General features: G+C 31.8%; 2 protein-coding genes across 2 annotated transcripts in view; one reads left to right on the top strand and one right to left on the bottom strand.

Moving 5' to 3' along the window:
• LOC118740683 (bone morphogenetic protein receptor type-1B-like) overlaps positions 1 to 18,958 on the bottom strand; it is a 740,115-nt gene that overhangs the window by 420,691 nt on the left and 300,466 nt on the right. The window lies entirely within an intron of this gene.
• Positions 6,324 to 15,816, top strand: LOC118740687 (serine/threonine-protein kinase grp-like). Its single transcript, XM_036472322.1, has 4 exons — positions 6,324 to 6,524; positions 8,053 to 8,195; positions 11,916 to 12,125; positions 14,740 to 15,816. The coding sequence occupies exons 1-4, from the start codon at positions 6,361 to 6,363 to the stop codon at positions 15,405 to 15,407; spliced, it is 1,185 nt and encodes a 394-aa protein (XP_036328215.1). The 5' UTR covers positions 6,324 to 6,360; the 3' UTR covers positions 15,408 to 15,816.

The following is an 18,958-nucleotide window of genomic DNA, read 5'->3' on the forward strand; positions in this document are numbered from 1 at the left end:
TTATGTACGTATGCATTTAGCTATGTACTAGTGGTTTATCATACCTTGACGCTTGCTCCCGCTCATTGCCTGTGCATATACCTATCTGTTTGTCTCTAATCTCCCAGCAGTATAATTGCTTCCTTATGATCTTCATAAATGTCCCAGCAGTAAAATCGGTTCCTTGTGATCCTCATAATTCGTGAGTGCACTTAAAGATGCATTTCTCTACGCTGGAGTTCGCTGTGAGCACACTCGGCTGTTTCCACTTCTACTACCTACTAACTACATATTTTAAATGTGCGCACATACATACACACATATGTACGTATAAGTACTCAAACGTAACGTTCGCTGTTTTGGTCTGTTCTACAGGTAAATCAACGTATTGAGATTGTGGCTATAAATACACTCGTTAAAAAGTCCTTTGCATGCATGCCTACGTACATATGTATGTATGTACATATGTACATTAGACTGCATCACTCCCCATACAAAAAAAAAAATCAGTACTATTTTTCCATTGGAATTATAAAATCTATTATATTTTAAGACGTCCACCAAAATATTTCGGAAAAATGTTAAGATTGAAGTGAGCTGGACCGATTTGAAAATACCTCCAAAAATGGAGATTTTTATGAATAAAAATAGTTTCTTAAAGATTTTTTTTTTAAACTCCCTCAAATGACAAAACGGTTCAATCTAAAAAAATTAGCATAAAAATATTTTTAAAAAATTAAAAAAAAAATAAAAAATTGAGCGGAATCGTAATGATGAGATTTTTGAAGCTGTTTTCTAACTTTTTTCAAAGATTGGTATAAGAAAAACTTGAATAACTGAACCTAAACTCTTCCGATTTAGACTTAAGAGGTGTCATTGGAAAGGTATTTTCTCACCCTTTCTATTTATTTGCTAATAAACTCATTCAAAGGATGAAAGAGAAAGGTAGGATGAACGAACGTCATTTAAAGTTGAATTAAGATGTGTTGGTGTTTAAAAAAAAAAATGGTGACCGAATGACTCTTTTTCGCACAGAAATAAAAACAGTGTGAAAATACCTTTCTACTGAGATCCCATAAGTCTAAATCAGAATAATTTTGGCCCAGTTATTCAAGTTTTTCGTAAATCAATCTTTGAAAAAAGTAAAAAAAACAGCATCAAAAATCTCATTCTTACGATTCCGTTGAAAAGATTTTTAAATATTTTTATGCAGATTTTTTAAGTTTAATCTGTTTTGTCATCTGAGGGGACTTTTTTCAAAAACTTCTCTAAGAAACTATTTTTATTCATAAAAATTGGAGGTATTTTCAAATCGGTCCAGCTCACTTAAATCTTAATATTTTTGCGAAATATTTTGGTGGACGTCTTAAAATATAATAGATTTTGTAATCCTGGCGGAAAAACTGCAACTTTTTTTGGTGATGCAGTCTAATGTACATACATAGGTGAAGATATGTGATATGTGTGTTGCATTGGGAACTGGTATTCTTACCCTTTTTTACCTTCCTCCTACTCGACTTTTCTTTGTCCCATTAGCTGCTTATTTTTTCTTCAATTTCAACCGTTCACTCTATTGAATAATTCTGTTTTCTTGGCTTGGCTTTGAATATATTCACATTTGAAACACTAATGGCCAAGCAGTCACATGCGGCACACACATGCATAGATAGGTATGTATGTATGTATCCTTTTGGTAATTAACTTGCTGTTGCCGTAACAAGCTGAACCAACCCATAAGCTAAAGTATGAACCCTATACATACACACATACACACATCAGAATGCAGCGTCATCTTCAAGGTGAGCCAACTCAATTATTTTACCCAAGCAGAGATTTGAAATGTAAATTTGTTATATGTATGTTACATAAGCACACATTCCGCATTCGCTGATACCCATAAACAATTGACATCTCGTAATCTATGAGGATTGAGATCTATTTTATCTCTAACCTCGAACTTTGATAGTTTAGGTCAAGTTGAAAGAACCGATAAGTTAGGTCAAGGTGTTCTTACTCAGCTCCATTGTACTGTTTTCGCATTCCCTTTTTATCTGTTTTAAATCTACACGATCTACGAATAAATCGGAGCAGATTCTTGGCGTTAAAGAGTTCTCTCAATATATCGCTGCCAAAAGCATTATACCTAATCCTTGCAAAGGCACCTGACGTGTCCAGTCTACAGTCCCACAAGTTGTCCAATGTACCATCTGCTCAATGAAAGCAAATACCTTTCAGGACGCTCAGAGATTGCTGTCCGCCTGCAACCCTCGCAGCCTCCCAGTCATAATTATCTAGTTTCTGACGGTGTTTTCGATGGCCGAAGATGGGAGTGCTACAACTGTGAAGTGAAGTCTGGTCCTAGTGAGGTCTTCACAATGGCGCATAGTGTGCTCTGCTGTTTCTTGTTTTTCTTTGAACAACCTAAAGTGATCAGAGTTAACCACTCCAATATTTGACAAGTGTTTCATTACCATACAGTGGCCAGTAATAAAACCTTTAAAAATTCTTATTTCTCTTCTTGCCTGCCAATTGACTGCAGCGCCTCGTAGCCTTCTACTAAATAGCTTTGTTGCAGAAAAGCTACTATCTTCGATAGGCAACGGCGTCGAAAGAAATGGTCAGTGTTGGCCATCCAGCGTCACTATTTGCTGGAACGTCCCACGTTGCAACTGTAGAAACCCAATAATGTATGGAAGAATTTGTATGCTCTTGAAACAAATACATACATCAAGCAGCTGATGAGATGGTCAGATATGGCTCTGAGCTAGAGATAAACGAGACTTATAACACTACACAACCTCCGTTTAAGGATCCTAGGTGGAAAATTGAATACACCGTCGCCGTTACGAAAAGAGTACTACTCATAGTAATATTATTTTGCACTAAAATTCTACTTCACATACTAATTTTCAACAATTTGGATCAAATATTAACTGAAATATCATGGTTTTTGCATTTTTCGAAAATATCATTATATGAGAAAGGGGCGTGGTTACAGTCCGATTACGCCCATTTTCAATTGCAACCTACCTTGGATAAAGGGCAACCTATTTACCAAATTTCGTTGAGATATGTAAATTTTTGCTCCAGTTATCGTGTACACGGACAGACGGACAGACAGACAGACATGGCTTAATCGACTTCTCTTTTCATTCCAATCATTTATGTATTATGCATTTGTCCATATCTATCTCGATTCCTTTAGGCTGTTACAGACAACCGTTATGCGAAAAAAGTTATAGTACCCATGCATCAGTGCGCACGGGTATAAAAAACAATGGCATTTTTCGTTCACTGTCACTGAAGATGGCGTTCGCTCCAAAATACATCTCTCGAAAGAATCAATAAATTTTCTACTCTCTTCGGTATTGTGTCTGTCTGGTCCTTTAACTTGCGGTCTGTCTTAAGATACACGCAAAATAATTTGCCAGAGATGCAAAAACTTCAAATAGATATATATGTATGTAATCGAAGCGCAAAATAATGTTCGCAACCCTGCTGACATCCGTGGTATGAAAAAATATTCACGCAGTTTCTGCAATTCATTTCCGAATTTCAACCTCTTGCAATATGAATTCAAATTGGCTTTGGTTAAAATTTACAAGGAAGTGAATTGCAGAACCTGCCTGAATGTATGTAAACGTAAACTCACTGCTCACTGGGTTACTTATTCGGATGTAATCTTAGTTATGCATCTCATTGCTTCTTAATGATTTATCTGCTTTGCCGCATCTGCTTCACTACACTACTACTGATTTATCCCCTAAATATCGTTTTACCTGTGCTCTACGTACGGTAACACCACATCTCCGCTCAACTACAACAATGTTGTTAGTCTTGCCTACCTGGTAATTTGTCGCCAATAGTTGTTGTAGCACAGACTCACATTTTCGAAGTTAAATTACTATGTACATATAGCTATTTTTTCCTTACACACCGCTCGCTCTAAATTTCCATTACACAATCCATCCACTGCATATGTACGAATGTATTTTCTCCAGTTAGTTTATCCTGCCCCTAAGGCCTTCTTTGTATTGTTGTAAATTTTCAGCTGTGCTCTGGAAGTTGCAAATCATCCTTCAACTATTGTTTTAACACTTGTAAATATGGATGTGTGAGTTTAACCAGGAGCTAAACTACCTGCTAATTTTTCCTCTGACAACGTCGTCGTCTTTCCCTCTACTCTACCTTTCGTCTGCAGTGCCTCGGTGAACGTCATTCGAAGACGTTCATAATAAATCTTGGATCTCAGTGATTTATTCGTTGTGTCTACAATGTGCAAGCAAAACGTGTTCTAAGAAAGTGGAAAAGTGTTTATATATGCCGTGTAACGCTCAACGACATTTACATAGCTACCAAAATTATTTTTTTTTGTTTCGTACGCATGTACGGCTTTACAAAATGCCTTTGGAGCTCCTTACCTCGTTGCGTCATTTGAAAGCGCGTACCGGCGCACTCTTACAAATATTGCTGTTAAATCATGTGCCAAGATTTTTGGCAATTGCGGCGTGTGTCATTAATTTGTTGGCATTATTTTTTATGTTATACATGTATTGGCCAAACACAATGTTACACGCACGCTGCTGCGGCTTGAGGATAAGTTGCCTGGGAATTAATCTGTATGAATAAGCGGTAAGAATGAGTTCGATATTTCGATTGAGCGGAATCTAAAGAAAATCTATAGAATGGAGGTAACCGTCTGCGAATAAAACGATGGAATGCACCTTTCCTTCCAGTTTTTGTGAATATACGGTATCGGTCATATCAATAGCCCAATGCTATTGTTTGCCACTTGTGTTTAATTATTTATTTTTAAGAGTTTTAAATTAAAATACAGTTCATTTTCTAACAAAACTAATATAAAACCAGGTTTGAAACTTTTTAAAAGGCTACAAAAAAACGCAACAAATGTTAACCCAAATTTCATTTTTTTCTCAGAAGCGTTAGAATTTTTTCGAGTACGCAGTTTTATAGCCAATTCAATTTCAGTCTTATAATGGGCAAGTTTCAAGTCGCTAAAAATTACCGTTAATATTTTAGAATTTTTTTTGTACCATTTGCTTTCATATAACGAATAAACACAATTCATTTTTATATGGAAGAAACTCCAACACCTCCGCCGAAAAAGATTCTAAAAAATCAACGGTAATTTTTAGCACATTATTGGACTAAAATTGAATGGGCTATAAAACTGTGTACTCGAAAAAATTCTAACACTTCTGAGAAAAAAGCTTAAAATTTGGGTGAAAAATATGTCGCGTTTTTTGGTAGTCTTTTAAAAATTTTAAACTTGGGTTTATATGAGTTTTATTAGAGAATAAACTGTATTTGGAATGGTGGTGCTATTGATATAACCGATACTGTATGTACATACATACAGTGGTTGAAGAAATAATAGAAACTTTTTATTTTGACCAGTTTTGGCTATATTACTTTTGTTTATTCGATGTTTAATATTTTTTTATAAAAGTCTAGCGCATTATATAAGACGCACCATATAAATCCGCCTTTCAAACTTTGTACAAAAATTATAAAAAATCAACAAATTTTTACCGAGATCCCCCAAAAATTTCGAACTTTTCAATCAGATTTTTTTTGAAAAATTTTGGGTATGTAGTTTTATAAATAGCATGTGGTTGCTACATAAATCTTGGCGTTAAACGTATTCGCTAAGATCTGATGTGGTTTTAGGCGCCAAAAAAAAAATCCCTACCAGTAATTTGACACTTAATTTTCAGGTAAAAGCCTAGTGTACCTCCCATTCGATACCAACCGAATTAAAGTGATTGAAATATCTACAAAAAGTTATATCTGTGTTCGTATGGAAAAGTAGCTTATGTCGAAAGGTTGGCTTTAGTAAAAATCGGCATTCGCAGCATACGATTGCGAATGACTTACGGGCGCTAAGCCGTTAAACAACTTTTAGCAAATAAACGTGCAAGAAATAGTTCCGATACTAGCAAGTCAATATTCTTTTTAAGTCTCATCAAAAAATTCCTTGTCGTTTAAAAAATAAAGGGAATGCCGCATTATACTAAAGCCGGCCTTTCGACATAAGCTACTTTTCCATACGAACACAGATATGTATAATTCGAGTCAGTTGTACGCAGAAGGCTGGAAATTCTTTCAGATCTTGCAGGTTTGGATACCATCTTACCTTTGATTATTATAACGCAAAGGCTTTCGTTGTCTTGTCTTGATAGCTACGACCCCACGGCATCAAGATCAACACAATTATTTGTCTGTAGTCTAAAGCTCTACGCTCTACACTGTTTTAATAGGCTGGAAGTAATTATCTCTTTTGTATGCATTCATTGATTCCAAAAATCAACATAAGATTCAATTTTCGTTTATTTTTTTATTTCAGAACCCGATCTCGGCATGCCACAACACGAAGCGCAAAGATACTTCCTCCAACTGCTCTCCGGCGTACAATACCTACATCAGCATGGTATAGCGCATCGTGACTTGAAGCCGGAAAATTTATTACTAGACGAACATGATAATATCAAAATATCGGACTTTGGCATGGCAACCATGTTTAGGTATTAGGTACAACAATTTAATTTACTTAGCAATTTATTTTACGAACGAATGAAGATTACACGCAGGAAATAAAAAAATAAAATAAATAAGTAAAAACATAACTAATTCTTACATAAAAAGAACTAAAATATATCAAAAAAGCAACAAATAAAAATAAAAGAATAATAAAAACATACTAATTAAAAAAGGAACTAGAGGCATATTTGAATAAAATTTAAAACAATTAGAAAATGAAAAAAAAAAATAAATTAAAAGCAATTTAAACAAGCAATTTTTAAACAAATAAAAACAAAACCGACTTCAATTCTCATATAAAATTTAAGAATTCTGTTGATTTCTTCATGATTCAATGAACGGATCTAAACCAAATTAGTATGGGACCACCTCCTTTAAAAAAAAGAATTCGGTTAACGTGGTCGAAAGGTATGCGGTAACATACATAAAAAAACAAGTTCCGACGAATTGATAACCTCCTCCCTTTTTGAAGTCGGTTGAAACTTAAAAAATACAAATATAAAAAGCTTATTAAAAAAGTAACCGCTAATAAAATTTTTTATAAATAAATATATTAAAAAAGTAGAAGTGAATTAAAAAGTTTTATATTTAGAATTTTATTGAGTTTGACTGAGGTCGTTTTTAATGAACATTTTTGCGGAAAAACAACTTTAACTTACATACATACATACATATCGTTAACTAACACAAAATTACCAAAAAAAAAGATAATAAAACTAAGTTAAAAAAATAAGTTGGATTTAATCTCTACAAAATTAAAATAAAGTTAAAGCAAGTAAAATAAAGTTAAACGGATTTAAATAAAGTTAAAAAATTAAAATCAAGTTTAAAAAAATTTTACTTATAAAACATTGCATAAATAAAAAAGTAAAAAGATAAAATACAAAAAATTTAAGCACATTAAATAAAAAAAATTAAAAATAAAAGTTAAGAAAATAAAAATTGTTTAAAATTTAAAAAAATAGTAAAAGTTTAAAAAGGAAGATGTGTGCTTAAAAATGAAAATAAAGTTATAAAAAAGAAAAGATTTTAGCTTAAGTAAAAAATTTTAATTTTATTAAGAAATCTATAACGAAATTCCGCATTGATAAAGAAAATTGCATATTAATAATGATTTCCATAATCTTAAAAAACTGAAAATTTCAATACTTGAAAAATATTTTATACAAATTTTAAAACTTCAGTCAAAGATTTACAGAGTTAAGAGGTTTTCAAACGGAATTTGATAAACTCAAGATGCAATGAAGATATTGCAATTTATATCAATAATTTATCTTATCAGCCCTTAGAGCCGGTTACTTAATGTCTGGTTAACAGTAACTAGAGGTTAAACATAGTTATCGACTCTCTGTTATGTTTTATGGAGTCGTTCACGTCAATGACGATGTTTAACCTGCCCATAGTGTTAGCCAGACATTCAGTAACCTGAGTGCATTCTGCATATTTACTAAAATCAATTACTCATCTCGGTACATCTTATTTTCTTATTTTTTGTTAATATTACCACCGCAGATATAAGGGTAAAGAACGTCTATTGGACACCCGTTGTGGCACACTGCCGTATGTGGCGCCTGAAGTGCTCGTTAAGCCCTACCATGCGCAACCCGCCGATCTCTGGTCCTGCGGAATTATACTGGTCACAATGCTGGCTGGTGGTAAGTAAAACCAAAAACTAATATCACTCAACTACAGCTGTTGCGAACTGTATACAACACACAAACAATTGCAACAGATTGCTTACACCTCGAGCAGTTGGAAACTCGCTTAGTGCAAAAGTTATTTTTTTTTAATTTAGCAATGTTCTGGTATTAAAAATATCGCACAACATTCCTAATACAAACTGGTCACGCAAATAAACACACAGATGATACATTATATTTTGATTGAATACATGTTTTTATAGCATTTTTCTATGCATAGTGTGTTTATATATACATATGTATTTAGATTACTTCCTCGTATTCATACAGCGTTAATACGTATGTACATAAATTCGGTCATTCGTTTTGCATTTTTCGCTTATTTCGTTTGCTATAAATGTTCGCCCTGCCGCAACAGGCTAACAACGCGACGCGCAGCATTCAACGCCCGACAAATATCCTTGCAAAAAAATGTGAAATTTTTACATTCACATATTATCCTTTTGTTTTTGTGCTTTATATACATACATACATACATAGTGCACGGTTCGCTGGGTGACACGCCCAGCTTATTTCACATCCATTCACCCTTGCACTCGCTCACGCATTCTAGTATCAATATCCGTCCAACTCGTTAGTCGACACATCCGCGCATCCTCATCAATCAAGTCGGAACACATTTTTATTATTTGCCTCGATTTCCTCGCCGCTGCACTTGTTTTGGGTGCAGTTTTTTGCGTTTTTTTTTTTTGCTTTGTATGTTTGAATCTCTGGCTCGCCGCGTTGATTATCGCCACAAGTGTGGTACTCGCACATCGCCCTCGAGTTTTCATTTCTTTCCGCTCGCGCTTGTCGAATTAAATTTTCGTTATGTGTTTTATGCGTGTCTTGTAAAAGAAGTTATCGCGGCTCACATATTCGCTTGCGAATATGTATCTATGTAGTTTATTGTTTGGATAAGAATTTAGATTTAATTCTAAGCTTATGTTTAAAATTTGGTGCACCATTAAACTCATAATCAATCAATCAGCCAATCAATCGACCGACCGACCAACCAACCAACCAACCAATCGACCAGCCCAGCCTATCAATCGACGAATCAATCAATTAATCAAATCATTTTTGCTGTGTCTTTGGTATTCTAGCTGTAGATTTTTTAATTTGCTATCATCTAAAGCTTTTATACCAAAGCTCCAGCTTAAATTGCTTGCTGCACATTTTTTCGTTTTGTTTCGTTTTCGTTCGTTCTCGTTATTTTTTTCTGTTAATTTGTTCGTTTGTTGTTCGTTCGTTCTTTATCGCTTGAATGCTCGTTTTTGTACTTACTATAATATTTTTGTATTTACCTTTTTTATTGCCGTTACCGTTATGTTTGCTCTTTTTTCATTTATTTTTATGCATATTTACATCAAGTGCTACGTTTGCACACTTTGCGCTAATGTTTTAAATTATTATATTTTTTTCTTTTGCAAAATGTGAAATGTGAAAATATGTTTTATCAGCTGTGTTTGACTTGCAACACTTGTTCGCTTAAAAGAAATGACGATGATTATATTTAAGAAATTGGCAATATTTTAAGATAATGTGTCTAAAATTAATACATAAATATCTGATCAGAAAAAAGAGGTTATATTAATCGTTATAATCGTAAATAAATTTAGCAAACTATAGTTCTGAGATTATAATTTAATGGCCTTATTCATAAAAGTTAAAATAGGTTTAAAGAACTTTATAAGTGACATGTTCATACAAATTTTCAATTTATAAAGCATTTAAAGTCGTTTTTTTTATGAATTTGGGCGTAAGTCTTTGGTGATCAATGCCGCCTGTTATTTTACTCGTAGCCTGACAAAAAGCTAAAAATTAAACAAAATATTAAAAAGTATATAAAATATAAAAGCTAATCAAAAACTAATAATTGAAACAAAAAACCAAACTAAATTAAACGAAAAAAAAAATTAAAAACAAATGTTAATAAAATGAAATAATTAAGAAAAATATTAAAAATAAGTATGAGTAATGAAAAAATTAAGCAATAGATTAAAAATAATATGATTGATCACTTTCTTTCTATATAATAATAATAATAATAATAATAAATTAAAAAATTACAAATTTAAGAGAAGTAAAAATAAAAAGGGATACAAAATATAAAAAAGGAAGAGGTTAAATTAAAATCAGAAATAATAAAATAAAACAAAAATAATAAAATAAAATATGTAAATGAAAAAAGTATAAAATAAATAAAGCATTAAATAAAATAAAGAATAAAGCAAAATAAAAAGGAATACAATTACATAAAAAAATAATTTAAATAAGATAAACAAATAAATAAAAACGAAATATCAAAAATTTAAATAAAAAAGTAAAAATATTAGATAATTAAAAAACGACAAAAAATATAAATATGTTTCCCGTTAACATATTTTGATACCCATAAACTTTTGTAAATGATAATGTACCTAAAATATATAGTTATAGTAAAAGAAAAATAAAAATAAATGAAATTAAAGTAGAAATAAAAAACCAAAAAATAAACAAAAAACGAAATTCAAAAATAAAAAATTTAAAATCCTACAATAAAAAATAATAAAATACAAGTAATTTTTACCCAATAACACCGACCTCCATTCACATATAAAAATTTAGGGAGTACCGTTAATTTTTTCATGAACCAAATTAGTATGTGACAACTATTGTGTCACTTTTCGATGAAAAAAAAATTATGCGGTAACATACATAAAAAAAAATATTCCTACGAATTGATAACCTTTGAAGTCCGTTAAAAATAAAGAAAGAATAAAACAAAATAAATAAAGAATAAACCAGAGTAAAAGAGAATAAAATGAAACAAATAAGAATCAAAATAAGATAAAATGAAACAAAAAAAGATTGAGAATTAATTAAGATAAAATAAAACAAAAAAAACATCAACAAGATAAAAGAAAAGAAAAAATAAAAACTTCAATATTATAAAATAAGAAATAAAAATTTGAATAAGATAAAATAAAACAAAAAAAAATTAAATTAAATAAGATAAAATAAAATAAAAACCGAAGAAATAAAACACAAGAGTAAAAAATTAAAAAAAAAAATCTAAAGTAATAATATAATAATAATAAAATAAAATAAATGAAGAATAAAACAAAATAAATAAAGAATAAAACAAAGTACATTAAAAAATAAGAATCAAAATGAGATAAAATAAACAAAAAACACAACGAAAAATAAGATAGAATAAAAATTTAAATACGATAAAAGAAATAAAAAGCAAAATTAAAAAATATTAGAAAATTAAAAAAAACCTAAAAAAAAAATACTCCTCGAGTACAAATTTCCGCGTTAATATATTCCGGTGCCCATAACCTTTAAAAGGAATAATGCGCCTAATAATGTGCAACTTAAAAAGACGACATATTTATCATAGACGAACGTGTCAAACATAAATTGAGCCCTGCACGTCAAAAAAATCAATAAGCGAATTTTATTTTTAAAAAATTTGCATTTTGCTTGAGAAATGCTCCTAGAGCATCTAGATGCATTTCTGCATCAAAAAATAAATTAAAACTAAAATGTTCTACTACATACATATTTTGTTAATCATATGAGAGTTTCATAATGAGACACTCTTCGGAACGCTAGTTAAGTATAGAATTTAATAAATAGTTTACTAAGTGGAAAAAAACTCGTTTAAAGATTTTAACAACTCGATCATCTTTCAATTTTCAACTACAGAACTGGCCTGGGATCAACCTTCTACTAATTGTCAAGAATTCAAAAATTGGACTGAAAATGAACGCTGGTCAACACAAACGCCATGGAGTAAATTGGACACGCTGGCGATATCGTTGCTACGCAAAGTATTAGCCACAAATCCCACATATCGACTGACACTCGACAAAATCGTCGACGATAAATGGTGTAACATGCAATTCAATGAAAATGGTAAGTACGAATTGATGTGGCATCATTTATTTATTTATTAGTGCACATAAATTTGTAAATAAGAATAAAAAAAACAGTGCAGTTATAACATCATAGTTGTGCGCAGTGTACGAAAATAAACTATATTGTACGTTACTATTTCGTTTCGTTTATTACTTTAACAGTTCGGTACAATACGAAAACAAAACGGCTGAGTTCACTTTGGCGATAGTACACTACAGTAGGTAGTAGTTACATACGAAACAACAAACGAAATGAATCGTGCAGAGAAAAATATATGTATGTATGTACATATATGCAATAACTAAATACAAAAAACGAATGGCTGCAATGAATAAAAAAAAAATGTTTTTTAATTGAATTGCATATGAAAATTTACAGAAAAAAAATATTTTTCACGTAATTGAAACGTTTGCATACACATAAAACGTACAATATGGTACAATTGTCACAAACGAAGAGCAAACGTTTCTCGTTGGGGAAAATGACAGTGAATCTTACAATTTGTTTCTGACTATGTACAAAACTGTACAAAACCACAAATGATATGATGATCGATGAGCAAATGGGAATTGTTTTGTACAGTTTATTTTCGTACCCTGGTTGTGCGTGCTTAAATGCCTAAAAGACTCCACCAGTGCAAGCTTAAATAAAGCTCCAAGCAGACACCACATTTTGCACCCACTTCCACACTACAGCTCAGAAACATTTGTCCAGGTACTTAGTGACTCTCAAGTATGCATTGTTACTTAGCGTTGAGGGTTACTTTGTGCCTTAATAAAAGTTTCTGGAATAACGGCGATAGACGACGATGGAGTTAGGAAGTGTTTTATAGTGGTTTCAGTGAAATTTTTGAGTGAATTTGAATAAAATTTCCATGGCTTTTATTTAATGACTTTTTTTTAGCGCTTTAATAAGTCTACGCATATTTCACCCAGTTGGTTTTTTGCCTTCCTAATGTTACATTTGCTTTACTGTGCTGTTAGTTGAAAGCTCTAAATCGCGCATAATTTTAGGCGACACATACTTTCCTAGCTTTCACCATGAAAAAAGCTTTCTTTCGTCGGTCGCCAACTGGCAGCTTTTCATCGCTTTGGCGCTTTAGCTGTATGATAGATTTGACTACTTCATAAAGCTAGATTACCAAAGCATTGAAGAGACTGCTTCAACTTCGTTGAAACTCGTAGAGGATAGTAAACAAGAGTTGATTGGGGAAAGAGTAAAAAAAAAACGAAATTATGAAAAGTAAAATATCGCAATCTCGAAAGAATGCTCAAAATTTAAAATATCGAAATAGGAAAAAATTATAAAAAAAAAAAAATCGGTAAAAATATAAATAATTTCTAAACCGAAAAAAGAGAAGATAAAAAATCTTAGTTTATAAAATTATAATTAAACACAAATAGTAAAAATTAAAAGAATAATGATGACAATTAAAAAAAAAATGTAAAAATTAGAAATTGAATAAACCTAAACCAAGCCAAAGAAAATAAAAGAATGTTTGGGAAAAACTCGGACGACTTGGTAAAAAGTTTAAAGTTTAAAATCAGTGAAATTCAGAAGAGGAAGAAACAAACAAAAGATTAAAAGTGAATCACTAAAAAATAAGATGTGAAGCACGAAAAATCAATAAATAATAAAACAAAGCAATTAATAATAAACAATACAACAAGAAAAATAGAAAGTATTAAAAATAAATACAAGTCATTTTTAAGCAAAAAATGCAACCGACGTCAATGCTCATATAAAAATTTAGGAGCACAGAATTAGTATGGCGCCACCCCCTATACAAAAAATAATCGTAAACGGTCCACGTGGTCCAAAGTTATCCGGTTACATACCTAAAAAATAAATCCGATCCTTTCTCCTTTTTATGAAGTCAGTTAAAAATAAAACAATAAAAATTAATACAAAATTAATAAAAAATAAAGCCAGAAAAAGAAATAAAAAATAAGTTATATGAAAAATTCAAAAAATTAATAAAATGAATAAAAAATTTATTAACATAAAACAAATAAATAGGAAACAAACACGTAGGAATAAAAAACGAAAAAAAAACAAAAATAATAAATATAAAAAGACAATACTAAATGAAAAATATTGAATAAAAAAACTTAAAAATTGTTTTTTACAAAATCATCGTTTAAAAGTGAATCTGGCATATTTAAATTTTAATTTTGTTTTATTAAAAAAAATTGGTTCGAAGTAAATAGAAGTGAAAATTACGAGTTCATATGTTTTGTGGAAGTGGAAAATTCCAATCTATATTTTTTATATAAAAAATATGTATATATATTATTTGTGCTTTTGTGTTGCGTTTATTTTATATTTGCATTTTATTTTCATTTGCATATTATTTGTTCTTTGGTGATTTTAGCTGTATGGTAGACAAACATGAAATCCATAGAGCTTTATTACCAAAAACCAAATGATTTTTGCGTTTTCAGTTCAAATGCATTCAATTAAGTTTTTAAGTTTTCTTTCGCAAAAGTGTTTTGTGTATCGTAAGCATGCTTTTTTTGTTTTAAGTGTAATTTTTGTTATCAAGTAATTTATTAACTCTTCTGCACTTCAACACAAGTAATTTTCCTTTACACATCTTCTTTTTCACCAGAACACTCGCACGATCTCGTCGACTCGGCGGCCACACTCGACATCCACTCGCCGAAAGCCAAACGACCGCGCCAACATTCAAGCAACCATCGACTCAACAATCACTTTGTCGACGATACAATATCGCGCAATTATTGTTCACAACCCATGCCCACGATGCCTATAAATCTGACGGATGTGTGCAGTGCACCTCGTGGCGCCAAAAACAACAACAACGCTGCACATGAAGCACGCTTTAATTTCTGTTTCTCACAACCAGCCCTGCTGGACGATCTGTTGGTATGCACCCAAATGAATCAAACACAATCGGCTTCGCAGAATGTCTTTCATCGTTTGGTGCGTCGCATGACACGCTTCTTTGTTACCACGCGCTGGGATGATACCATCAAGCGGCTGGTGTCGGCCATCGAACGCTTGGGTTTTGCCTGCAAAGTGGGCGATGGTGGTGTAGTTACCATATCGACAATTGATCGGCGGAAACTGCGTCTCGTATTCAAGGCGTACATTATTGAGATGGACGGCAAGATTTTGGTGGATTTCCGTCTTTCGAAAGGCTGTGGTTTAGAATTTAAGCGCCGCTTTATTAAAATTAAGGAAGCGCTGGAGGATATCGTGCTGAGAGGACCGACAACGTGGCCCATTGCGATTGCAACGAATGCTGTGCCTTGAAGGAGCTTGTAGCTGGTTGGCTGACGGATGATAGCAAAAATGCGTAGCACGTTTTTTTACTTTATACTGAAGCTGGAAGGAGTAGCAACAACCATCTTTAAATTTAATTTATTAGTAATAATTTTGTACTTTAATCCAAAGTCATCTTGCTATACGAATGTTTACAAAGAAAATATGTATTCTATAAACGCTTTTTATTTTAGTGTTATAGCTGCTCATCGATTATTACATATTATTATTGTTTTACTATTCATATTTTCATTAACCTTCACATTTACATAGTTTTAGTTAATGACTTAGTTACATTTGGGCTGTATTAATTTATTAAAAGAAAAGAGAAAAACGACAAATGTTTGTATTTATACACATTTAAAAAAAGAATATTAGGTAAATAGAAAAATACACGAAAAAGTAAGTGCTAAAATAAATAAATATTATTTGTAAATACGTAGCAAAAAATTGTTGCCGATTCTAATTTTAATTTATTTCTCTACGAAGACGATATGTTCGAGCAAAGTAATAATTACCACAATATTGCTACCTTGTTGTTTTCTTGATGCGCTGTTGCTGATTCTCAATTGGAAATCTACTGAAATGCTGGGAATCATTTGATTCGCTAGTGATGATCGGCGGATTGCCAAACTCGTTCCTTAATTGCGTGATTTAAAAATTAGCATTGCCGCATTTATTGCAGCTCGAACACACCCAAACTGTTAAGAATTACAGCAATCTCTATAAAAAGGCACTTAGTTCTCGATATTGAGAAAAATGTGAAATAACTGATCGTATTCTAACCTTGAAATCCAATTGGTTTCTAATGCCTAACTATTATGATTTGCATTCAATCTTTGCCTGTGGTCGAAAGTACTGATCGAACGAATTTTCATTTGATATTATGACGCTCATTCGATGAAGAATAGCGCTATTATGAATTTCGCTCTTTTATGTTAATCACAATAGTATATTTTTGACCGCTGAGAAGCTTTCTAAAAGCTTAAACAGACGGCAGCGTTGATCCGGACTAACTCGGACTTAATCCGGATCAACGCTGCCGTCTGTTTATGCTTTAAACCATAGATGGGCACACCAATACAGTCTCATTTTGTCATGGTATTCGTGAATCGCGCTGAGTAACAGTTGCCACTTTTCTATATTGTACAAAAGTGCGTCGTTTTTTGCGCGTGTTAGAAAACGCTCTTACAAATTTATATTTAATTTGTATTATGAACATGAAACGAAAATAATAAAATATAATTAAAAAATAATGAAGAAATAATTTCAAATAATGAATTATGAAATTAATTTTTATAAGTACATATGTACGCGCATGAAAAGTTTTTTTAATTTAATTTCATTAAACTAATGTTTTAAAAAATGATAGTTTATTCAACAACAAAATTCACGAATTTAAAATTTCTAAACTTTGTAAAAAACTCAGTATTCAATAAAGTATACTAAATATATTAAATTGCCGTATCGTACATACATATATACATAAAACCCATTACAAAACACTTTAAATTGGTTTACACAGTTCGGCAGTTTGACTTTTTTACCATGACAAATAATGTTGCCTTATATTAAAAGTACGATTCCAAGTAGTCGTATTACCACGTAACAAGCATTGGCCATTATTGGCTTTTCTTAAAACCAAAAACTATAATTGGCACTCATACGCAGCCATTTTGGGCATTGTTACATATATAGGTGGCAACAACGCGCTAAAATTACGAATAAAAATATTCAACGGCGAAGCGTGGTGTCACTCTCATGAAAACTGAAAGCAGGGCTCGAATCGTAACATCCGTGCACGGATCGAAAACGATACGGAAGAAAATTACGTGATACGTCAGTCGTATAAGCGAAATGGCATTATTACATACGAAAGCGAACGGAACGTAATTTATTTTTAACTTGAAGATGAAACCAAAGACGATATCTACGAGCCAAATTGATAAGTATTATGTCAATTTATTTCTTTGGCTTTCGGTGCTAATATTGCACCCTCATCAGAATTATACTAAAACAGGTAAAAAATTTGTCACATAATCATAGCACTAATATTTATCAGCCATAGAGTACTTACAAAAATCTGTGCTAATATATATATGTGTGTTTAACGCAAATTAAGCTGCGGCACCATGGATTGTCCATCGTATTATACACACATATATGTATCCGCAACTTGGTCAAATAGGCGGTATGTTTACCCTGTCTATAAAAACAATTAATACAAATTTATACACACAATATTCTATTTTATATAAAACACGCAAAAAGCAAAAGGCTTACTTCTTATGGGAGTAGCGCGTAACAATTGTAAATCTTCCGGCATAATAAATTTAAAAATTGAAATTATTCCAACGAACAGCGAGCGAATTATTGACTCAAATGTCAAAGTTTTATAAGTTCTATTCGTTACAACAAGACGAGCAGGTACATATATATGAAGCGAGAGAAGCATCAAACATAAAAACAGAAAGATTAAACTAAACGCCAAACAAAGGCACATTAGACTAGTTAAGGGCAGCAAAACAACAACAACAATAAGTGTGTATACTATCTCTGTCCCTAACTAGAGCGTCAACCGTGATACATCAACAATTAAGAATGCAAGCATGCAATATTGATACATACATGTATGTATCATAGTTCAGCAATGCAAAAAACACCAACTATACAGCACAAAGAGAAAAGTAAACAGCTGTGCCGTTTTTGCGCAATCTTTTCTGTGCGCCTAATACCTAAACTTATGTTGTCGATGAGAAATGTAAACTAATTAACACCGAATATTGGTAAGGAGTTTATTATAAATAGGGTTCAAATTTTCCGTATCCCTTTGTCGGTTCAATGTATTTTTACTAATCTTTATGTGAATCATCTCAGAAATATTAAGTTTGTTCCAATGCTTCTCCCTATCCAAAAGTTTGACCTGTTCCCAATCAAAATCATGATCTGTGTTAACTTTATGTACTGTAGTCATAGAGGTTGGATTTAACTTGTTACAAACGGAACAACAATATTTTTGTTACCAATGCAGACAAAGGTGGATCTTTAGTCATTATTAATAAGCCTGATTATTTCAATAAAATGAACTTGGCGCTATCCGATGAGTTGACGTATAGGAGAATTAGTAAAAACCCGATTAACAAGATTAGAGAACAGGTTAAAGGCTTCTTGAAGCGTTGGCTTCTGAAGGGATACATTGATAAAAATATGTATTTAAAACTTTTGGAAACCGACGGCTCCATTCCAAGAAGTTATGGATTACCAAAAGTTCACAAGAATAATTGGCCACTAAGAATTATTGTCTCTAGCATAGGAAGCCCGACTTATAAAGTAGCCAGATTTGTTCAAGACATTTTATCTAATAGTTTGCTTAAACCGTCAAGCTATGTTAAAGATAGCATAGATTTACTTAACAAAATTAAAAATATTTCTATTCCAGACGAATACATTCTGATCTCTTTGGATGTTACTGCTTTGTTCAACAACGTACCAAAAGAACTGGTATTAAATGCAATCAATTCTAGACGGAATTATTTAAATAA

Source organism: Rhagoletis pomonella, unplaced genomic scaffold, assembly GCF_013731165.1.
Source record: "Rhagoletis pomonella isolate Grant_MI unplaced genomic scaffold, Rhpom_1.0 Rhpom_scaffold_00006, whole genome shotgun sequence".
Taxonomy (NCBI): Eukaryota; Metazoa; Arthropoda; class Insecta; order Diptera; family Tephritidae; genus Rhagoletis; species Rhagoletis pomonella.